The 22,366-nt window shown below is 37.4% G+C and overlaps 1 protein-coding gene and 1 long non-coding RNA gene across 2 annotated transcripts in view; one reads left to right on the top strand and one right to left on the bottom strand.

The window, feature by feature from the left end:
- Positions 1 to 16,030, top strand: part of LOC120517091 — a 46,482-nt gene extending 30,452 nt beyond the window's left edge. The window contains exon 3 of the long non-coding RNA XR_005630989.1: positions 15,995 to 16,030. This is a non-coding gene — a long non-coding RNA (uncharacterized LOC120517091). The remainder of the gene's footprint in view (positions 1 to 15,994) is intronic.
- snrnp40 (small nuclear ribonucleoprotein 40 (U5)) overlaps positions 6,182 to 22,366 on the bottom strand; it is a 49,303-nt gene continuing 33,118 nt past the window's right edge. Inside the window, exons 8-10 of the mRNA XM_039739189.1 lie at positions 22,098 to 22,159; positions 17,891 to 17,994; positions 6,182 to 7,611 (exon numbers count right to left, since the gene is read on the bottom strand). Of these exons, the coding sequence (XP_039595123.1) occupies positions 7,562 to 7,611; positions 17,891 to 17,994; positions 22,098 to 22,159 (216 nt within the window). The 3' untranslated portion in view covers positions 6,182 to 7,561. The remainder of the gene's footprint in view (positions 7,612 to 17,890; positions 17,995 to 22,097; positions 22,160 to 22,366) is intronic.

Here is a 22,366-nt window from a genome sequence, read left to right as displayed (position 1 = left end):
ACAAAAGCTCAACAGAGAAAAAGAAGTATAAAGGAGTTGTCTAAAAGGCAATCCATAGGAAACAAAGTCCAACTCATAATCAAAGAATCAGAATACTTAAAAAAATAAATAAATAAATAAAATCTAACACCAAACACATTATTACTCCCAGAAACTCCTTAAACGAATGATTCCCATTCCTGAGCATTCTCATCTTACTTATATATCCCAAAGTGGTGATGTCAGGGTGGTCCTGTCTCTTGGGGCGGCACCCACAAAGTACATGGAACAGAAGTACATTTAAAGAGACAGGACACAATAATAAACATGTCAGAAAAGTATGTTAAAATAACAGATGGGGTTTAAATGCTGAGCTTTATTCAACTGAGTTTAAATCACACTATTGTACTTGATATGATATTTTCACTTGTATCGTTGAGTTGTGTTCTCATATAATATTTTGTTTCCAAATAAAAGGAAATAAAAAAAATGCCCTGCTTATGACTCAGGTGGGCTCAACTGAAGTGGACCACTCAGAGTGGATTGCTAATTCTGGTTTACTTCCATTTAAGAAGAAAAGGCCATAGCAACACACTTAGAAATGTCACAAGAGCCATTCAGACTTGCAGAAGATGCATTCTAATTCAAGCAGCGCAGGAGAAAAGTGGCGGTCTGTAAATTGAGGCTGAAGATGCAAAGTTTCCAAGTAAAATCAAAATCATTAAAAGCAAAATAGGTACTCAGACTAGGGAAAGTGCAGCTCTTATGTTTGCACAGCTGATGAGTCTTGGCTGTTCAGTAGCTCTATATTTATTCTTTCATTGATTTTTTTCCATCCATTTCCTCAAACTATATACAGTGGAACCTTGGATTGCGAGTAACTTGGTTTGCGAGTGTTTTGCAAGATGAGCTATAATTTTTAAAAAATTTTGACTTGATAAATGAGCGATGTCTTGCAATACGAGTAGTACGTATACGCTTTGTCTGGCAAACGCCACGTGATCAGAACTGAGCTGATGGTTCTTCTCTCTCTCGCTGCGGGTAATCGTCTCCCATTCTCCGTCTCAGTCGACGTGCCTCACTCATATAATTAACATCCGTACAAGCATATACCATTTACTATAGCATGGTGACCACGTGTGCGTTTTAACGTGTGACTCCCCTGTCTTGTACCCCAAAACACGAAGCTGAGTCTCAGTACTTTAGCGACACCAGCTTTATTCAGCTGGAAACAGGAACAGCGCGGTTATTTACTGTAGCGGGATCTGCCACTAACTATACACAAACGCAGTAGTCAGGCAGTATCGGGGCCAAGTAATACTGAGTCTTGCGCATTTATAATATTCCTGTATTACCCAACATTATAGCATGTCTGCGATCTTTTCTGGTACGCTTTTATGACGAACTGCTACAGTGCTGGGAGCCTGCGGTTACTTAGGGACGCTCTTCTGCCTGTCGTCCTGTTGGGTGGAATCCCACAAGAGTTTAGAAACTCACACCAGCCATGATTCTTTTCCAAGGTAAAGTGCAGGTTAATTTGTTTTATGTATTTTTACTTTATATTTTGTATTAGTCATTTTTATATGAATAGTTTTGGGTTGTGGAATGAATCATCTGAGTTTCCATTATTTCTTATGGGGAAATTCGCTTTGATATATGAGTGCTTTGGATTGCAAGCACATTTCCGGAACGAATTATGCTCGCAAACCGAGCAGTTCAAGGTTGCAATTTATTAGATTAGCTTCTAGCTTAAGACAGGAACCAACCATAGCTGGGACATCGGATCATCACTGTGTTTAATACACAAGTATCAGCACCTTGTGAATCTGATTTAGTGGTAGGGGTTAAATAAAAACAAAACCGTAGAGACTGGGGGAAGCATTTTATTGAGCATTCATCTCTGGAGATATACGTGACAGGAGAAAGGGTTAAACACGGGCCACAGAAACATGACAAGTGTTCGGAGAAGGAGAAAAGATGAGTAACAAAGTGTAACAGGTAAAGACAGCTGCTAGGAAAAATAGTGAGAAGTAAACATGGATGAAGGCAAGACAACACTGATTTGGGAGATGTCCATGTGATCTAGAGAGCGGCCAGTAGTAGTGCATCTTCGCTGTCACAGCATCATTTCATAAATGAAAGGCAGTTCCTGAGTGGCTTATTCAAAAAGGTCATCATAATCAAGGACCTCGAGAAGCATTGCCATGTTGAGGACTTTGGGACCCCTCTAGGTCATAATACTAATAATACAAACATTCAAATCCCCAAAAAATATTCAAAATGGCTACAAGAAGGGTGAAACAGCATCAAAACCTTGGCTAGTCACACAAAGTATAACGTAACATCTTTATAAATAAAAATACTTATTTTACAAGATTGCTCTGTAATAACAAAGCTCCTGGGAGCGCAAAAGCCAAAACAAACTGTCTGAAAGGGGCAATTGCAATCGAAGGCAAACAATGTCCCAATCACAAATCTAAAGAGCAGTCGAAATGCAGAGCAAAGAGATCAAAAACAAATTCACAAAAAAGTACAGTAACAGATATTTACTAGAGAAACTCACCGCACTATGAGCACATTCAGAATGAACCGCAAGGGACTGCTCGTTTTCACAGCCTTAATAAGGCTCAGTGCAGCCCATTGACAGCGTGGTCCTACTTCTTGGGGGGCCGTCAACAAAACACACAGAACACAGCAAGATACTTAGATACACAGAAACTAAATGGCAACATATTAACATAAGCAAGGAAAATAAAAATGAATAAAACTGACATAAAAATGACAGTTGAGCCCATGCCAAAGCAGGAACCCTGGCTGAAACACAACAATTAGAAAGCTACAGTATTAAAGAATTTTATAAAGATGATTTAAAGTTGCTACAAATCACAATGCTGTACTGGCATCAAACCTAAAATGATTTTTTTTTCCATTTGATTTCAATAATAAAAAGATGTACTTCAAAGGAAAAGACATTTTCATATATAAATTTGAACAACTTAAAATGTTATGGAGCTAAATGAATAAAGCAAGCAGGTCACTGACAAGTCCCAGAGGCCTACACTTCTGGCCGAGCAAAGGGAAATTCTGAACTTATATCAATGGGTTTGCTGACCACCAAGACTCAATCATGGAAACGTTGTCTGTCCGTTTATTGAGCGTATGAGAAGATACCCCGTTAATCTGTGCAGCAGACAATTTTAACATAACAAGGTTGTAAAAAGAGGACTTCCATACAGAGAAAGTAAGAAGTTCAGGGTTCTTCAACTAGGAAATAGTAAGAGTTTTGGAACACCTAAAAATATAATTTTCTCATCATAAAAGGGACTTTAATGAATATTTTCCAAAAACAAATGGCACAAGTTAGTAATCACATCCTCCATCATTCCCTTTCTGTCATATCCTGAACAACAACATATGCTAAACAAATCACGATTTATTCCATTTCATAGCTGCTTAGCTGTGATAGCTGTAATTAGTAATGATACACAGGGCCACAATTTGAGGTTTTTTTTTTTTTTTTAAATGTAAGGTTTTTGCCCCAATAAAAAATGTCCCAACATCAGCTGATTTCAGAGTTTTTCTCACGTGTGCATAGTGCAATGAAATTCATATGTGCACCTTTGACAGAGGCCGCATGTTGGCACGGTGGCAGCTCTGCTACCTCGCAGTAAGGAGTCCAGGGTCTTGAAATGAGTGGAAACAAACCCAGGAAAATATCAAAGAAGACATCTAAACCCATCAAAGTCAAAACACAGCCATAAGGCGAAGGATCTGCGCTGGTATCCAGAAGGTTGCCGGTTCGAATCCCCGTCACTGCCAAAAGAGATCCTACTCTGCTGGGCCCTTGAGCAAGGCTCTTAACCTTCAATTGCTCCAGGGGTGCTGTACAATGGCTGACCCTGCGCTTTGACCCCAAGGGGTATGCGAAAACTAACAAATTCCTAATACGAGAAATTGTATAAGGTGAAATAAAGAACAAAAAAAAGTTCACTGTCAAAGAATCTGTAACTTCAAACATTAAATTACAATTAGAACAGCTAAATCTGGACATTGAATGGACTACGTCGCCAGCTAATAAACTTTCACCCTAAAATCAGTCAATGCAACTTCTTCAGTCACATACTGTTAGGATTGCTGTGGCAGCCATAATAACAAAGGGGTGAGGCTTCCAAAATAGCCCACAAAACAAGTCTCATGCCATAGCAAGCCTGTGTGCAGGAAAACATCATGCTTCATGCCTGACTAGGCCTCAGAAGGGAGGTCAGGATTTTAAATTCAAAACAACAGCAGACGAGTTCCAGAAACCTGAATTACAGAACCGTTTCAAATCCGGCAGGTGCAAAGGCAAGTCCACAAAATGTTTATAAATAAAAACAAGCAAATTACAGACTATACCATATCTTCTCCTACTGGTATTATTCTACTGCAATAAATACTATCTTGTTTTTATATCTAGAGTGACTGCAGTAATAAGATAAATGTACAGGGCACCTTGTCTGAGGAGACTACAGCCATCTTTCTCACAGGGTTTAGCAGGCAGAGGGGTGGACGCCCAAATAGCATGAGCCTAATGGTGATTGGTTTTGAAGTGGTTTTAATGAAGCCTGTCTTGGTTATTCTCAGGGATCAAGGTGTGTCAGTGACTACGTCTAGGCTATTCTAGGGGACCAAGGTAGCCTTTAGTTCTGGGGTATTTCTGAGGACATCCATGTGTTGTTCACACCGAAGCTCGTGATTCCCTAAGTGAAGTACTGAGGAGTGACGGGCAGTGCAGACATCACTCATAATCACTGCTTGTGTGGAGTTTAGGGGCTAGGGTAGACCAATCTAATGAGAGACTTGCTGAGGTCCACTCATCGCACAACACCATGTGCTGTACAATGACATCTTGTGTAGCATGGCTGTGTGTCACATGCCTAGCAACAGCTGTGGCAACCATAAACAACATGGCATTGTCTGTCAGAGGAATTCATAAAATGGTGGAAAACGTAAAAAAAGTATTTACAAAAAAAATGTAATATACTTTTATGCAACATTATGCAAAATAAATGTAAAAATCTGCAAAAGGAATAAAAACAACAATAGTAATAATTAGCACTCCAGACTGATCCTCGTCAGTTTCTTTTTATTGCACTGAATTATTCTCTAAATAAAGCTGCATTTAGGTAAATCAAGCAGCGTGGCTTAACGACTAGGTGGTGAACTGTGACCAACAAGGCTGCTGGATTTATTCTGTTGTGAACATAATAAAAACATAATAATAATAATAAACAGCAAACAATTAAATGTGTCCTGACTTCATAAGCTGCTTTGGGTAATGGCTGCTGCCAAAATAATAATTAAAAAAAGTAACATTCCTCCAAGCTTTTACAGACCTGGCTGCAGCACAATCATGCTAGAACTGAAAAAGGCCTTCACAAGCTGCTGGCGCAAAGTTGGAGGTGCACAATTGGCTAAAATGTCTTTGTATGATGTAGCATTACGAGTACCTTTCACTGGAACCAAGGGGCCTAACCTAAACTGCTGCATTACATGTTACAGTAGGCACTATGCACACCAGAAGGTAGAGTTCTCCTGTCATCCGCCAAACCCAGATTGGTCCATCAGACAGCCAGATAGTGGAGCATGATCCATCACTCCAAAGAACATGTTTCACACTTTTTAAAAATGTCTTTAATATACTGTATAAAAAACACTCTAATCCATTTTTTATATGTTACTTATCTTGTGTAGTTTGTAGTGATGACATGAATTGTTTACATGGACAGTTTTGATATACAGTAGTCCAGCATTGATCACTTTAGATGCTTTTTCTTTCAGCAACCTTATCTCCACTCTTTACGAAAATGCGAGATTCAAAATTTTTTCCCCACTCATCCTACAAACTACAAGGGGCAAGTGACAGAAAAAACTGATTTTAGTGGAGCATACCTTTAATATCACAGGCTCTAGTGTTATAATGAGACCAGAGATCAAAAAAGCACACATCTCTTGTCACAGGTTCTAGAGAAAAGTCAGCATGAATGACAGTATTCAATCTGATCTGACCTGATGCAGGTATGGATTCCACAGCAATAGATTTTAAAGCAGAATCAAAATGAGTTCATCCTTGCCACTGAGTAAACAATATTTAAGTCTCAATATGCTTATCTCCTTACCAAAACGTGCCAAGTACTACTACAAAGACGACACTGGGCAGAAATCTGTTTTTACTATTTTAATTAAAAAAAAGGAAAACAAGAGAGACCAGGCAGATAAATACACCAACATTCCTGTTATGCTGCACAATAAATAACAGGTTCCATTTTAAATGTACTGGTGAAACAAAGCCATAAAAAAATAATCAAACATGGAATATGCACATTTAATTGGCTAAAAAAGCCTATGACATCTGCCAGTGAAAATACTGGACAATTTCTATCCCTTGTCAGCAAAGCAGCCAAATTAAGCTCTGATGAAGGGAAGCAAGATGTGAAGCATAAAAAGAAAAGCTTTTATAAAATGTTAATGGCTTCAAGACAACAGAAGTGGCAGCTGGGTGAACAAGTGCAAACTAAATTAGCCATGCTATTCAGTCTTTGCAGGAGATGTCCACTCAGATTTACTGTTGTTGCTTTCTTTATTATGATTTATAACAAAAAGTTTGCATGCTCCTCGCAGATCCCTCTTGAAACTGTCAAGAGGTTTCTTCTGAACCAATTTAGAGACACCAAAAACAAACAGAAGACATTGTAACCGCCTGTCATGCACCAATGGGCCTTTCATCAGAAATGGGAATCTAACTCCATCACATATATTCAAAGGCAAATTGAATCTGGCAATTACACCAGGCCTGATGCACTGAGATATCTAAAATTGTACAGACGAGTAACTTCCAGGTCTGGACACAAAAAAAAACAAAAACAAAAAAAAACAGACTGGTTTCTTTGAAATGGAGACAGAAATTGGTGACCTGCACAATGGATGGGTGGAGTACCACATGAAACCTTTTTTCTGCTCTCAACCGCTGACCACTGGTGCATAAAATGTCTAAATGTACACTTAATGCTTAATAAAGCAAGGTCCAGATGTAAGGGATATTACATCTGAAAGCATACCAGTCACTCCTGTTAATCTATCTTAAAATGTAATTTGCTCTCTGCATCGTGTTTGCCATGTGAATAAAGATTTTCCTGTAATTCGTTTCCATTTATCACAGGGAAGCTCATTTGTATTTAATGTAAGCTGAGTTTTTACAGGTGAAGTGTTCCATGAAGGTGATCAGATAGGCCGTACTTGTTAACACAACGGAAAAGGCAATTTAATTTTCACCACTGTTTGCTTTACATCTCTATGCAGCCCAATGGACAGAGGTGGACTTAAATCACAACCTTAGGACATTAATTCCATTAAGACCTGCTTTTGCCACAATTTCGATGTTTTGAATCCTACAAAGTAATTTAGTCTATTGGGGAGATAAAACGTTGCAAGTACAACACTGACGTTATGCCTTTTGTCGAGACGATATTGGTGTGCAGATCAACAGTCCTTTTATCCAAGTAGCTGATGAACCTCACAGAAGGACACATTGTGTTCTGGATTCCTATTGTATTTCACCCATGTACAGTTTTTTGTCACTAGATCCTGAAAGAACTAAGAAGGAAAAAAAAGCACACACATATTAATACATAAGCATATACATACACATTTATGCATACACATACAAATCTATATTACATTTATATTTCAAAATCAAATACAAATTAAACTTATAGAGAAAACCTTCCAGCATAGGCTCCAGAACCCAATGAATTGTATTGGATCAAGCAGGTTTCAGAATGTTAAAGATTCAGCAAACCACTAGAACCAGGAACATTATATATATATATCTATACTAATAAAAGGCAAAGCCTTCACTGACTGACTGACTCATCACTAATTCTCCAACTTCCCGTGTAGATAGAAGGCTGAAATTTGGCAGGCTCATTCCTTACAGCTTCCTTACAAAAGTTGGGCAGGCTTCATTTCGAAATTCTACGCGTAATGGTCATAACTAGAAGCTATTTTTCTCCATTTACTGGAATGGAGTTGAGCTCGAAAGCCGTGGGGGGCGGAGTTTCGTGTGACATCATCAGGCCTCTCACGTAATCACGCATTATGTAGAAAACCAGGAAGAGCTACAAAAAGTGCTGAAGAAAACATGCATTATATAATTAAGAAGGCAGCGAAACAATTAGAAGCGAGCGAGTGACATATAAAACCATATTCAGCGGCTCACGTGAACTGACGCAGTGCGCAGACAAAAAGCAACAGTTCCAAAGAGTGCTGAAAAAAAAAAACAAATTACACTGCTACGCTCAAATAGACAAACCACACGCCGTGGCGCAATAGTAGAGCCTTCGCCTGTAGCGCCGACGTCCGAGGTTCGATTCCCGAGAGGGGATGCACTAAGTATGTACACGCGCTTCTCGATTCATTTTAGCCTCGCATCCCCTTGGTTTGAGACGTATGAAAACATATGCGGTTAACGCAGAAAGACAGATCACCAATTGAAGCTTTATGAATAATGGATACTTTATTCGCGATCAATGATTGTTTTGGTAAAGCCATACTCAGTGTATTCATTAGATGAACGGTAAAAAGTAAGCGAGGGAGGGTAACTTATTGAGGCACACAGGCAAAACCACAATAGCACGCGGGCTCGATGTACTGTAGTGCGCGTCAACTCGATCTGAATTGCGCGATCACATTCAAAAAATATTTCTTTTCAAGTTCTATTTAGTCCATATGTGTCAAACTCAAGGCCCACGGGCCACATCCGGCCCGGCGTGTAATTATATCCGCCCAGATCATTTTATATACTGTATTATTGTTATTAATGGCCGGGGATATGAAGCGCTGGTAACACAATAAACTACAGATCCCATAATGCAGCGCTTCAGCTGCCTTGTCGAACACTTACGGTGTTAATCAAGTCTAGCTTATGATGCTGCAAGTTATTGCGAAGCTAGCCCACATGATGCCGAAGAGAAAAGGTGATTCTCAACATAGAGCCTTTAAAAACCGATGGGAGGCTGAGTATATGTTTACTGACATTGCCGGTAAACCCGTGTGTCTCATTTGTGGAGCTAATGTGGCTGTAATTACAGAATTTAATCTAAGACGGCACTATGAGACAAAACATCAAGATAACCTGAAAGACCTGAATGCAATGCACAAGATACAGAAAGCAGAAGAGTTAAAGAAGAATCTGACACTTCAGCAGACATTTTTACCGTGCAAAATCACAAAGTGATTTCAAGTGAAGCTACTTTTATGGGAGACACAAATGCACCAGTGCAACTTGCCCCACTTTCCCTGTTGCCAAGTAATGTTGAACCAAGTCGGCACAACGGTGTTCCCAAATATGCACTTTGCTGATAAACTGAGCGCACTGCGCACTGAGTTCGCACGGCGCTTTGGTGACTTTGAAGAACAAAAAGAATTTTGAGTTGTTTCCCAACCCATTTGCCGTCGATGTGGAAACTGCACCTGTGCAGATTCAGATGGAGGTGATTGAGCTGCAGTGTAATGGCACACTGAAGGCAAAGTACGATACTGCACGGCCCGCACAGTTTATTCACTCCATTCCCGCACAAATGCTCCAGCTCTGTCTACATGCGGCTCGAACCTTGTGCATGTTTGGTACCACATATCTGTGTGAGAAGCTCTTCTCAGTGATGAAGACTAACAAAACAGCACACAGGAGTCACCTCACTGATGAGCACCTGCAGTCCATCCTGAGAATCTCCACAACACAGAACCTCACACCAAACATAAAGGAACTTGTTGCCAAAAAAAGATGTCACGCGTCCAGCTCTGATTAAATGACATAAGAGCAAAGACAACTGAATGATTTGATTTGTTATTGCTGAAAAGAACACATTTTATTTATATTTCCAGGGTTTTGGTTTTGTTATGCACCATGTTCATATTTGAATTTGTATAATTTTGACAGGATATATTTTTATGGAGAGCAAAATCTTTTGGGATATTTAAAATTTAAGTTTTTTTTATATAAAATTACATAAGAGTAAAGAAATTTGAATGTTTGTTCTTTTAACGCTTACTTTATTTCTAACTTGTATAATTTAGACAGGATATATTTTATGGAGAGCAAAATATAAGTTATTTAAGGTTTGAGTTGATTTATTCGGAATAATATTCTGTCGACTAAATAAAAATTCCTTCTATTTAAAATTTAAATAGAACTTGAACAGAAACGATAGTTCATAATATCCACGCAGACTTGCACGTAAGAGCGGGAGTCATCCGTTTTAACAAGCAGCGTATTGCACTGATACGAAATAGCCTGTCCATTTAATTATTTAGGAATGGATAAATAAAGATTTTGTACAAATAATGTTTTTCATTTTTCTTCCTTCATGGATTCTGGCACCCCAGCAACAGTTGCTCACACCCCAAAGACTGTATATATGTGTGTGTGTGTGTATATATATATATATATATATATATATATATATATATATATATAAATATATATGTATGTATATACGTGTGTGTGTGTATATATATATGTTAATGTGTGTGTGTGCGTGTGGGTGTATATATATGACAGAAACACTCATAACAGTGACAAAACAATTACATTGACAATCATGTTACGTTATTTTTAAAATGTTTCCTTTTCTTTTTTATAACTTCTTTAACACACTACTTCTCCGCTGCAAAGGGTATTTTGCTAGTATATTATATATATATTAAAAAAAAAAAAGCGCTCCCTAACGTTTTAAAATAACTAGATGCCAAGCTGATCTCTTTGGCTGACAAACTGGCATAATAAAAGAATGATGCCGAAAGTGGTTTATAAAAGTCACTAAAGTCTGTACTCTCATTACTTATGCATTTACTCTACCAAATACACTCTAGGTCAAAAACTGGCTGATTTGTCAGGCCCTTTTACAGGAGCCTGGACTATGCCCCTCTCTCTTTTTATCTGTGTAGCTATAACTACTATTTTAATGGCCACAACACATTCAATATTCGCATACAAAACCCTGCAATTTTAATCTTTTTAATTTCAGGATCCCCACCCCCCAAAATGAAGCGACAAAGTTAATTTGAACGTTACTGTGAGATACAGGTTTATAGGGTAATTTCTATAAATTGTATATTGGTACATTTACCTGTCTATGTAATTTCAGGGTATGGAGACTTTTTTTTGCTGAGATAGATGGCAACATGTCTGGCTAAAAGTAGTGTTACAACCAACTGATGAGACATTTACATGGTACAATCTTTTAACTAGAGATGCACCGATATGGGAATTTTGTGCCAATGCCGATATCCGATAATGTCTATGTACTTATCTGCCCATCCCGATATACATATTTATAAGATACAGAGAATAATGAGACTTCATCTGTCTGGACAAGAAGTACAGACAAAGTGAACATTTCTTTGTATAGCAATTTTGCACACCACATTCAATCATTAAAAACAAATGATATCTGCCACATTTGGCTGGATACCTGTTGGTTATATGGGAAACAGTTTTGCAGGTTTGTTGCTTTAAATAACACTTTTCTCTTTCTTTTTGTTGGAACAAATTCAACAATAATTGAAAAAATGAAAACGGAAAAAATGGTAAAATGTACAATGACAATGAAATAAGCAATACCACTTAAGAATAGCAACTTTTGCAGATTATTTACAATCATTAAAATGGCTTCTGCTCAACCACATTTGGCTGGCTATCTGATCCTTTGTTTTACAGTCTGCAGTAGTAAATACCACACAACTTTTTTTCTTTATTTTTAATGGAATAAATCTAACCAATCTATAATTTTAAAAAACAGAAAAGCATTCAACAGAAATAATTAAATAACTTTTTTTCTGGAGGCTTATTATTCTTTTCTATTTTTTAAGCATGATGGGGAGGTTTTTCTTAACGAACAAGAGCATTTCTGCCTTTTCGCAGGAAATTCTGTTTCTCTTTTCGTTGATCACATTAGAAGCCAAACTGAATAATCTCTCACTGTCCGCACTAGTACATGGGGCTGACAGGAACTTGCGTGCTACTTTGGTAATGGTAGGAAACCGACTCCAGTTGTTGTTCCAGTATTTCAGTGGATTTTCATTCCTCGGGATTGGTGCTTCAGAAAGAAATCCCTGCACCTGCCAAGTAGCATGCATACATGCACAGTATTATATTCTGCGTCATCTTTCATATCTAAAAGATAGATCTGCATTTTGGCTTTTACCAGGGCTGTCAGATTAAGATTAGAATCCATCCAATAAAAATAAGTATATGGCATTTGAATTGAATGCATGTCTGTATTGTTATTTGCTGTTTTTGGAAACATTAAATATTTTTACTTTTCACTGTAGATCATGATCTGCTTACATTATTGCTTATGAGACTCAGGTGAAAACAGTGGCTTCCATGAATGTGATTGGCTCTCCCACAAAAAGCAACGCAAAGACAAATAAGACACGAACCGCACTGGCACTTTCTAATGACGATGTTCAAAAGAAAAACAAACAAAATTGCCAGTGATTGCTCAAAAAAAGTAAATGCAGTCATTTTTTTATTTTTTTCCTAGAGGCCAGAGGACCTTATATCCCTGTGTCTATCTTTAACAGCAAATACTGTACACTGAAGCATTGTGACCCTTTAAGTGTTTTACAAATGAAACAAGCGTATTAAATGTTACTTTGTTGAGGTCTTTTAAGTATTTTGTCTATTATAATCAATTATTAGCAGACATCATTTTTCAAAGTAACAAAAAAATGTAAAATGAGTTTGTGTTTATTTATGAAACAATTTAGTTAACACGCACCAAACAAAAATATGAAGCGAAGAAGTATAGGCGTTGGCTCAGTCGCTTGATGAAAGCTAGCGATTTTTAAAATGGGTGTGTTTAACACAGAAGATGCCGACCGTTTAACTAATGACTAATAACAATATGGGTTAACAATTTAGAAACACTGATCCTAAAACATAGGCTGATCCTAAAAAGTTAAATACAAAAACAGATCTGTAAAATCACACAATAGTGTCCAGCACGTCTTAAGTAACATGAAGCCCAAGTTATTGTGAGGTAAAACCAACAACCGCTCTTTTCCATTCGATTGCCGTTTTTCTTTCTTGCCTTTCAAGATTTTTTAATTGTACATTCAAATTATGTTAGAATAGTGATATTCGAGCCAACATACCAAGTTCAGTTGGTACAGTTTTGAGACGCGAGTTTGCTAATCGTGAATGCTTAAAGTGACCGACTATTTTTCTGCCGATCACTATTGTATCCGAGATGCTGTGCTGGAATAGTACGCCATCATTCACGGCAAGCATGGCAAACTTGGGATCCTGCATTCCTCCATAGCCTTTGCAACGTTGCGTGCATGGTCTCGTAATACTACATGAACATTCTCTTTGGGTATTTTCCATGTTTCAAACATTCTTTTAAACGCAACAGAGAGTGCAGCACCCATGTGTGATCCAGAGCATTCTTGGGCGTGCAAGATTGCTTTCTGCAATTCAAACTTGCGGTCGATCCACTGAGCAGTTAAACTAAGCATATTAATAGCACTCGTATCAGATGTCCATATATCAGTGGTAAAGCTTATGGCTGTGACATCTTCAGCAAGGAGATTGTGCACACGACTTTCCACAATCTTATGTAACTCTGGAAGCGCTATGTCAGAAAAATAACGGCGACTGGGAATCTGGTAACGGGGCTCAAGATGCTCAAGCAGCCTTCAAAATCCCGCATCTTAAACAACAGAAAATGGCTGATCGTCCAGAGCAAGAAATTCCATCACCCTTGCAGTAATTGTTGGAGCATTAGGGTTATCTTTATCAAATTTCTTTGATTTTTCAAATAACTGATCAACATGTTGAGCAACTGCAGTTTTTGATTTTGTGCGCAGTGGCACAGGATTCTCCTCTTTTGCTCTGAGGAATTCTGTATACAGTATTTGTCAGGATGGCGTGTCTTCAAGTGTGTAATTAAGTTGGTGGTATTGAAATTTCGCACTTTGGTCCCTCTGCGCAAAACATTAATCAAACAAGTGTTGCAAATGGCATATTTTATGTCACTCTCACACACCGCAGACATTTTCGCACAGTAGCCCAGCATCGCCTAAAGGTCTGGCACATCCGGAACACAGTGAATGCGTCATCAATATCGGTTTGAATTATCGGTCCAATTTAGTCATCGGTCTGATGCCGATAAAATTATTTTAACCCATTATCTGCTGATACAGATATAAATCCGATATTATCGTGCATCCCTACTTTTAACATTCCTCTCAAGGACCAGTTATGTTGAAAGAGCGCCAAGAATTCATTCTATGATCTAAACCTTCCTTGGTTCATTACACAGATACAGGGTATCACAAACAATTTAATTCTACTTAGCCATGTATCAGGCGTGCTAATTGATAATGTTCTGGACATAGTAAATTCGTCACTAGATACTGGGGTCTTCCCAGACTGTCTTAAGACTACTGTAGTTAAACCCTTACTTAAGAAACATAATCTCGACCCCTCAGCTCTTGAAAATTTTAGACCCATCTCCAACCTGCCTTTCTTAAGTAAAGTTCTGGAGAAGGCAGTCATTATGCAGTTAAATGACCACCTAAATAAACATGCTATTCTTGATAAATTTCAGTCGGGTTTTAGAACAAATCACAGCACAGAAACTGCACTCATTGAAGTAGTAAATGACTTGCGGGTAAATGCAGACAGAGGCCATTTATCTGTTCTCATCCTCTTAGATCTGAGTGCTGCATTTGACACCATTGATCACAACATTCTTAGAAATCGCCTTAGTCAATGGGTGGGCCTCTCTGGCACAGTCTTAAATTGGTTTGAATCCTACCTGACAGGGAGAAAATTTTTTGTTAGTTGTGGGAATTACAACTCGAAGACACATGATATCCGATATGGTGTTCCACAAGGCTCTATCCTGGGTCCGCTGTTATTCTCAATCTACATGCTTCCGTTAGGTCAGATTATCTCAGGGCACAACGTGAGCTACCACAGCTATGCTGATGACACACAGCTGTACTTATCAATAGCTCCTGATGACCCTGATTCTATTGATTCACTAACAGAATGTCTGACTAGTATCTCAGAATGGATGAATAGTAATTTTCTCAAGTTAAATAAAGAGAAAACTGAAATTTTAGTGATCAGCAATAATGGATACAATGAGGCTATTAGAAATAAACTGGATACATTAGGATTAAAAGTCAAGACGGAGGTAAAAAGCTTAGGGGTGATTGTTGACTGTAATCTGAATTTTAAATCACATATTAATCAGATCATTAGGACAGCATTTTTCACTTAAGAAACATAAGTAAAGTTAGACCGCTTATATCACTGAAAGATGCTGAGAAATTAGTTCACGCGTTTGTTTTCAGTCGACTAGATTACTGTAATGCACTCCTCTCAGGACTACCCAAAAAAGATATAAATCGTTTGCAACTAGTGCAGAATGCAGCTGCTAGAATCCTAACTAGGAAAAGAAAATCCAAACACATTTCTCCAGTTTTAATGTCACTACACTGGTTACCTGTGTCATTCAGGATTGACTTTAAAATTCTGCTTATGGTTTATAAAGCCTTAAATAATCTCGCCCCATCTTATATATCGGAATGTCTGACACCTTATATTCCAAATCGTAACCTCAGATCCTCAAATGAGTGTCTCCTTAGAATTCCAAGAACAAAACTTAAAAGAAGTGGTGAGGCGGCCTTCTGCTGCTATGCACCTAAAATCTGGAATAGCCTGCCAATAGGAATTCGCCAGGCTGATACAGTAGAGCACTTTAAAACACTGCTGAAAACACATTACTTTAACATGGCCTTTTTATAACTTCATTTTAATCGTAATTTAACTTAATCCTGATACTCTATATGTTCAATCTCCTCAAAATAACTATTCATGGTAGCTCTAAAATCAGTACTGACCCCTACTCTCTTTTCTGTTTCTTTTTCCGGTTTCTTTGTGGTGGTGGCGTACTCAAAGCTTCATGATGCTCAAACAATGATGGACGGATTAAAAGGCAGAAGTCTACGTGACCATCATCATCATCAAGCCCTTCCGTGAGAATCCTAAATCCAAAGAGGACTGTTTCATTTATATTAGGTAGAATGCCCAGAGGGGACTGGGCAGTCTCATGGTCTGGAATCCCTACAGATTTTATTTTTTCTCCAGCCATGTGGAGTTTTTGTTTTTTCTGTCCCCCCTGGCCATTGAACCTTACTCTTATTCGATGTTAATGTTGATTTATTTTGTTTTATAATTGTGTCTTTCATTTTTCTATTCTTTAATATGTAAAGCACTTTGAGCTACTGTTTGTATGAAAATGTGCTATATAAATAAATGCTGTTGTTGTATATATGTGTTTTTCTGAACCCAACCAGTGCCAACATTTGTGATGTAACTATCCAGATACAAGTACAAAACATAATTAGATATAAAGATACTGTAAAAGTGGACAGGGATTGGCTGGCATCCTGGCCGGGATGGATGTTCTTTTTTTAGCTTGGAAGCTCCCAGCACCATGTAGTCCCCTAACACAGTAAGTGGCAGCATCCTTCTGGTGGATCTCTCATATATACACCTGCAGGACTGCATGGGAGCTGTAGTCCTGAATGGTAACTCTGCTGGGTACCTTAGGTGTTGCCAGGGAGTGGACCTCTCCACTTAAGAAGGCTCAGCCTAATCCAGATAAGCTTTCTGGGTGCAATGTTATGGCATGGGAAGTACTCTAGGGTATGGCATAAAAGAAGCCATTGTGCCTAACTCAGACAGGCTGGTTGTTGGGATAGGAGAAGGACAATGCTTGCCAGGAGAGGTGTAAAGGAGAAAAGAAACAAGAAAATTAACATACTTTGGATGACTGAAAACCCATTAAGTCATTTTGGTCAATAAAAAGAAGTCTTTTGAACCTGGGACTTGAAATCTGAGACACCCCTTACTGGCCACAGAATACAAAAGATACTAGGTTACAGTACAATGATTCCCTCTACATTCAATGGGGTTCTTTTCTCACAAGCCTATAAATGGACAGAATCATAGATTTACATTGCTAACTCTTTAATATTACGCAGTTTGTGCTTAAATGCATTCAAAAGCTGTTCATAAAGGTACACAAAGTAACTTTTTATGGAAGAGAGATGGGAGACATAAGCAAATATGTAGTACTAGCTGTGCTACTTGTCTAAGTTGGGTTGAAATCTAAGTGATCATCGTAGAACTCAGCTTTAATGTTTGCAGTGCACCTTCTATTGGAATTTATTTTGTAATGCATGTAGTAACAAAATTTATTGCATTTGTCATTCCTATAGATGATGCATCACAAACATATACAATAATGCATTTTGTTACTACAAACTCTTGTGATGTGCCATCTGTTGGAATGACAAAAGCAATGCACATGTCTCTGTTATATGCCATTTGGTATGAGATTCATAAAAGCAGTGTTAATGTTTGTGATGCACTATCTATTGGAATAACAAATGCAATGCATTGTATTACTAAAAAGGTTTGTGATGCGCCATCTTTTGGAATGACAAGAGACATAGTAACCAGAAGGACACACAGACACTTAAGAGTTCAGACACTTACTAGTTTTATCAAGGTGGATATCAGTCAAGACTGTGAGAATGTACAAAAAAACTGAATACTTTTCTCAACAATAATTACTATTACTTTGAACATTCACTTATTAGAACTTGTGAGCCTCGAGCTACAATTGAGAAATGGTAATTGCTGAATTTATGCTCATTTTATTAGGTCTGGATTAACATTTGAAGCAGTCTATTAAATGCATTTCTTAGTTAAAAACATTTTACCCATATTCTGTTTAATATAATTCCACCAGTACTTTCTGCCACATTAAAGACAAGATTTATTTACCTATTGGTTCATCTGGATGGAAAACAACTTCATTGACTGAACCTGCATGGCCAGGCAGCTTGTAGAGGATCCTTCTTGATGTTGTATCCCAGACATAAACAAACCTAAAAAAACACACAAGAGACTTGTTTAGTCTGTCTTTTATAGACAAGTCCAATTTATGCAAGCTCATAAAATACAACATATTAAAGACATTAATGTTTTTGTTTAAGTGTGGAAGGTATTATTGGAGACATGTCTGCATAACACAATGATTACTGTTACACTTTGAACTCGTTCCACATTCAAGAGTGTTGCAAGTGCAGTCAAGACAATACTTCTTAGTAAGTAAAGATGAAAAAAAAAAACTGGCATCATATAAGTTTTTTAAAATACTGGATATACAGTAGCACTGTTTAGGACAGTAGTGTATTCTTCAAACTAGCAGTGCTGTAAAATGAAAAAAATCAAAGAAAAAAACTCTCCTAAATCACCCTTACAATTAAAATGTATAACAACTTTAATGCTGTAAACTATCCCAAAGGGCTTTGTATGAAATGTAATAACTGATCAAATATTACAGGTAAGCTACATTATCTGTCCTTTGATCACAACTACCAGATAAATCAAAGACTGGTACTAGTTAAGATTTAGGAATGAAAATATATTAATAATAGGAGCAGTATTATTATTTATCCAACTACTAAGCTGTTCAAATTAAATCAATAACCTCCATATTTTATTAATTGAAAAGTAGCACCAATAACCAGCTTCAAGAAGTAAACTCTGAATATCTTTTAGCTTTCTAAAACCTGGTTGATAAAACAAGGATTATGAAAAATGGTAATTTTGTTGTAAACAAGTAACTCTATTCACTCAGTCCTTCACAGCCACATAGTTACATCTATTAAAACCTCCTGAAATTTCCAGCTGCAGAGCAGAAACATTTGTATCCAATAAATGTTCCTCATTAGTGTGTTGTACGACCTTTCCAATGAACAGAACACTAATCACTGACTGACTGGTAGCTGATAAAAACAGAGCAGAGGCGTTTCTGTACTGCAGGAACGGGAGCCATAATTTACTGTTTCACTACAATAAAAAGTGAACACAGAAAGAGGTGAGGGCCATCAAGACTGAAGGTTTGAGTAGGTATGTTGAAAGACCATCTTAATTAAACACTAAAGACAATTAAAAATGTCTAGCATTTTTTCCTTTTTTAACCTATATTACAGCACAGGGCTTTTTGTGTAATTTAACATTACACAAGGCTGCTATTCTTACATTACTGATCAGTGAGACTGCAGTTTAAATGAGACCATTCATTTCCCAAACAACTATTCTAAAGTGTTGTCTAACAGAGAGTATTAGCCACTTAATCAGGGTCTTTTTAATCAATTCCAGAGCAGGATCAACGGGAAGTAAAAATTAAGTGGCCGCTTCAGAAGTTGCTTTAAATGTCCTTGATTGCATACTCTAAATAATTATGACTAACAACCATCTTGTGGACAGGGAGGATTGGAAAAAGGCAAAGAACCGCAAGCCTTTTGTTTTAATTACCGTATCATAAGTAAGTAAACTCTTATGTAAAATGCTAATGATAAGTCATTTTCACACACTTACAATACACCACAAACAAGCAAATGTGGGCTAGTGGATAAGGAACCACACTTTAAACACAAGGCATGAGGGTCTGAACCCTCTAGTGGCTAACTGACAGAATGTATAGACTTAAATGACAATGAAATGCAATTTAATTAACTAATGAAATATAAACCCTTTTAGAATCATTTTCACTGTAAAATATGCTGTGTATAACTCAAGTCTGAACAAAAGGAGCGGGCTGAAATTAAATACAAAATATCTGAGAACGCTTTAGGTAATAAAAAAAAAAAAAAGTATTGTCAGGAATGATGGGAATCTTTTGTGAAATGATTGAATGAGATAAAAAATAAAACAAAATATAGTTAGACAAACATGTACACAATCTGTTTACAATCTGTTTTCCCCTTTTCATAGTATTTTCCTTCCTGTCTGTTTAAGACACATTATTTTTCTCCAACACAATGCAACAGTGCAGTTACTGTAAGCTAATTAATCATGCAACTTATATAGTTTTCTTTTATCTATCACCCTAATCAAAGCACTGACTGTGTAAAAATGCTATTGAGATGTTCATATATTATGGAAATAAAAACCAAAATTATGCTAAACTCTAAGGCCGGGTTTATATTTCACACGAAGCGACGCATGCTGCGGCAGACGCTCCTGCTATGCAAGCGTTGTAGTGTTTATACTTGCGCGTGGACTTTACATAAATCTGGAGGAATCCACCAGGTGGCAGTGCGAGATATTATCACGGTGAGAACATGTTTGGCTTCACTGTGTTTTGAATTGCCTAGAACACTCATTAAATTCCAATGACAACTTACCATAATATCTCTGAAAATGATGTTTATTGATTAAATCCATCAATCCAGGGATGTGTCCATTCTAGCAAGCATTGGGCACGAGTGAGAAACAATCTTTGGACGAAGCCTCAGCTCATCGCAAGGTAAATACAAGCACACACATACACTATCATCATTTTAGCGGCACCAAATCCCCAAATCTGCATATCTTTGGAAGGAAACTGGAGAACAGTGTGGAATCCAAGCAGGGAATACCAGCGACATGACTCCCTGCGAGACAGCAGTGCTAACACTCCGCCACCGTGTCACCCCATGTGTGTAATTATTAACAGTATTCATTATTTAAACGAAATTAACAATTTATCTGTAAAATGTAACATACACACTTTAATGCATTTCATCATGAAAGTGATATCAAGTATAAATCTAAAGATTCTAAATGTGCAGAGAGTTGGAATATCAAACATTTAATGTGTTCTGTGTGGTGATGTATTGCTGCTTGCCTTAGCGATTAAAAACTGGGATGACGTTTACAATGGTCTGCTTTAATGATAAAGTAAACTATGAGGTTAAAGTGGACATTTCAAAATTAAAGCTGAAATTTCCACTTTAATCACAAAATACACGTTTTCACAATGTCCTTAATTTTTTTTCTCAGTGGCTCAAATACAGCACTGTGCATTATGTTGCTGTTTTGAAGTTGCAAAAAAAAAAAAAAAGAAGCCGACAGCACAAAACATGGTATATGAGACTTTTAAAATGAATTGTGTCATTATGATTGGGAATATGCGACACTTGAAGATAAAAGCACCAAGAATGCATCTGTATGTCGGCATTTTGCTTCACATCGAACCATTCATCAAACATCAAAGCACGCGATCTCATAGGATCCGCAAAGCGGATTTCTGTCACAGATAGATAGTGAACAGAGACTCCGACGTCACATTCCAACTTTTAGCACACTGCACCCCCCGACTTTTTGCTGGTACTGCAACTCGCACATGCGTCGAGTTAATTTCTGAGGACCTGCTCATAGGACGCATCAAATGAACGCTGAGAACGCGTGGCAGCCATGATGCGGGCGCGTACGCGTTCTGAGCTTGAAGTATAAACGAGCCCTAAAGGATTCCTTAGAATGTTTCCTCAATGTGATAATAGTTGCAATAATGTTTTGCTGATCAGAGGCATTTTGCTGAATCTAAACTGATTTGTTTCTTCTTCATCTAGTTATTATTTTAATTAGAGGAACTTTTTAGTTAATCATAAAAGTTCACTAGAAATACATTAAACACTGGACCTCTATTCTTTCTAATAAGGAAAATTACTTTATGCCGATCAGCATGTTTAATAGTTTTGCACACATGTCTAATTTATGAGGGAAAAAAAATATGACAACCTGTCTCATCTTCACGTTATCACATTTTCATGCGAGTTGTCACCAGAAACTGCAGGTCCATTATGGTACTGGTGAAACAAGTGGACCTACATTCCTAAAATAAAATGCTAGAAAAGGCTAGATACAAACAAGTGTAAGCTCCAGGCCATTTGCTTAAAACGTATGAAATTACAAATGATTATGAATTCTAAACATGTACAGTATGTATAGTGTCCTACAGGATTACCGATGAGACTGTACTTTAATTACAATAAACTTTTCTACCCATCAGGTTGGTATTGCACATTTTTCTAATCTCCAGAACATATCAGGTCATATGCTTTCAATTAAGACCAAGATCAAGGTTCTAGCCACCATTAGTACCAGAATAATCATTTGACAGACGGACAGATATTGGCATTTTATATCTATGTAGATTTACCTGTCGGCAGAACCTGCTGCTATTTTGCTTCCATCAGGAGACCAGGAACACCTCAAAAGGTTCTAAATGACACATTAAAGAACAATAAAAAAAACATTAGCTGAACTATAAAACAAACGGAAAATTAGTACTAATGCTACCATGCATGGATGTAAAAATCACTCTCTAAACATTAGAGTAACATTACCATTATGCTGTAGGTGTATTTAATTAAGCCTATTAATAACTATTTTGTAGTTTAGGAATCTCTTCCAACTTCCCAGATTACT

Source organism: Polypterus senegalus, chromosome 17 (assembly GCF_016835505.1).
Source record: "Polypterus senegalus isolate Bchr_013 chromosome 17, ASM1683550v1, whole genome shotgun sequence".
NCBI classification, from domain to species: domain Eukaryota; kingdom Metazoa; phylum Chordata; class Cladistia; order Polypteriformes; family Polypteridae; genus Polypterus; species Polypterus senegalus.
The sequence above is the reverse complement of the archived record's forward strand: the minus strand, read 5'-3'. Positions and strand labels throughout refer to the sequence as shown.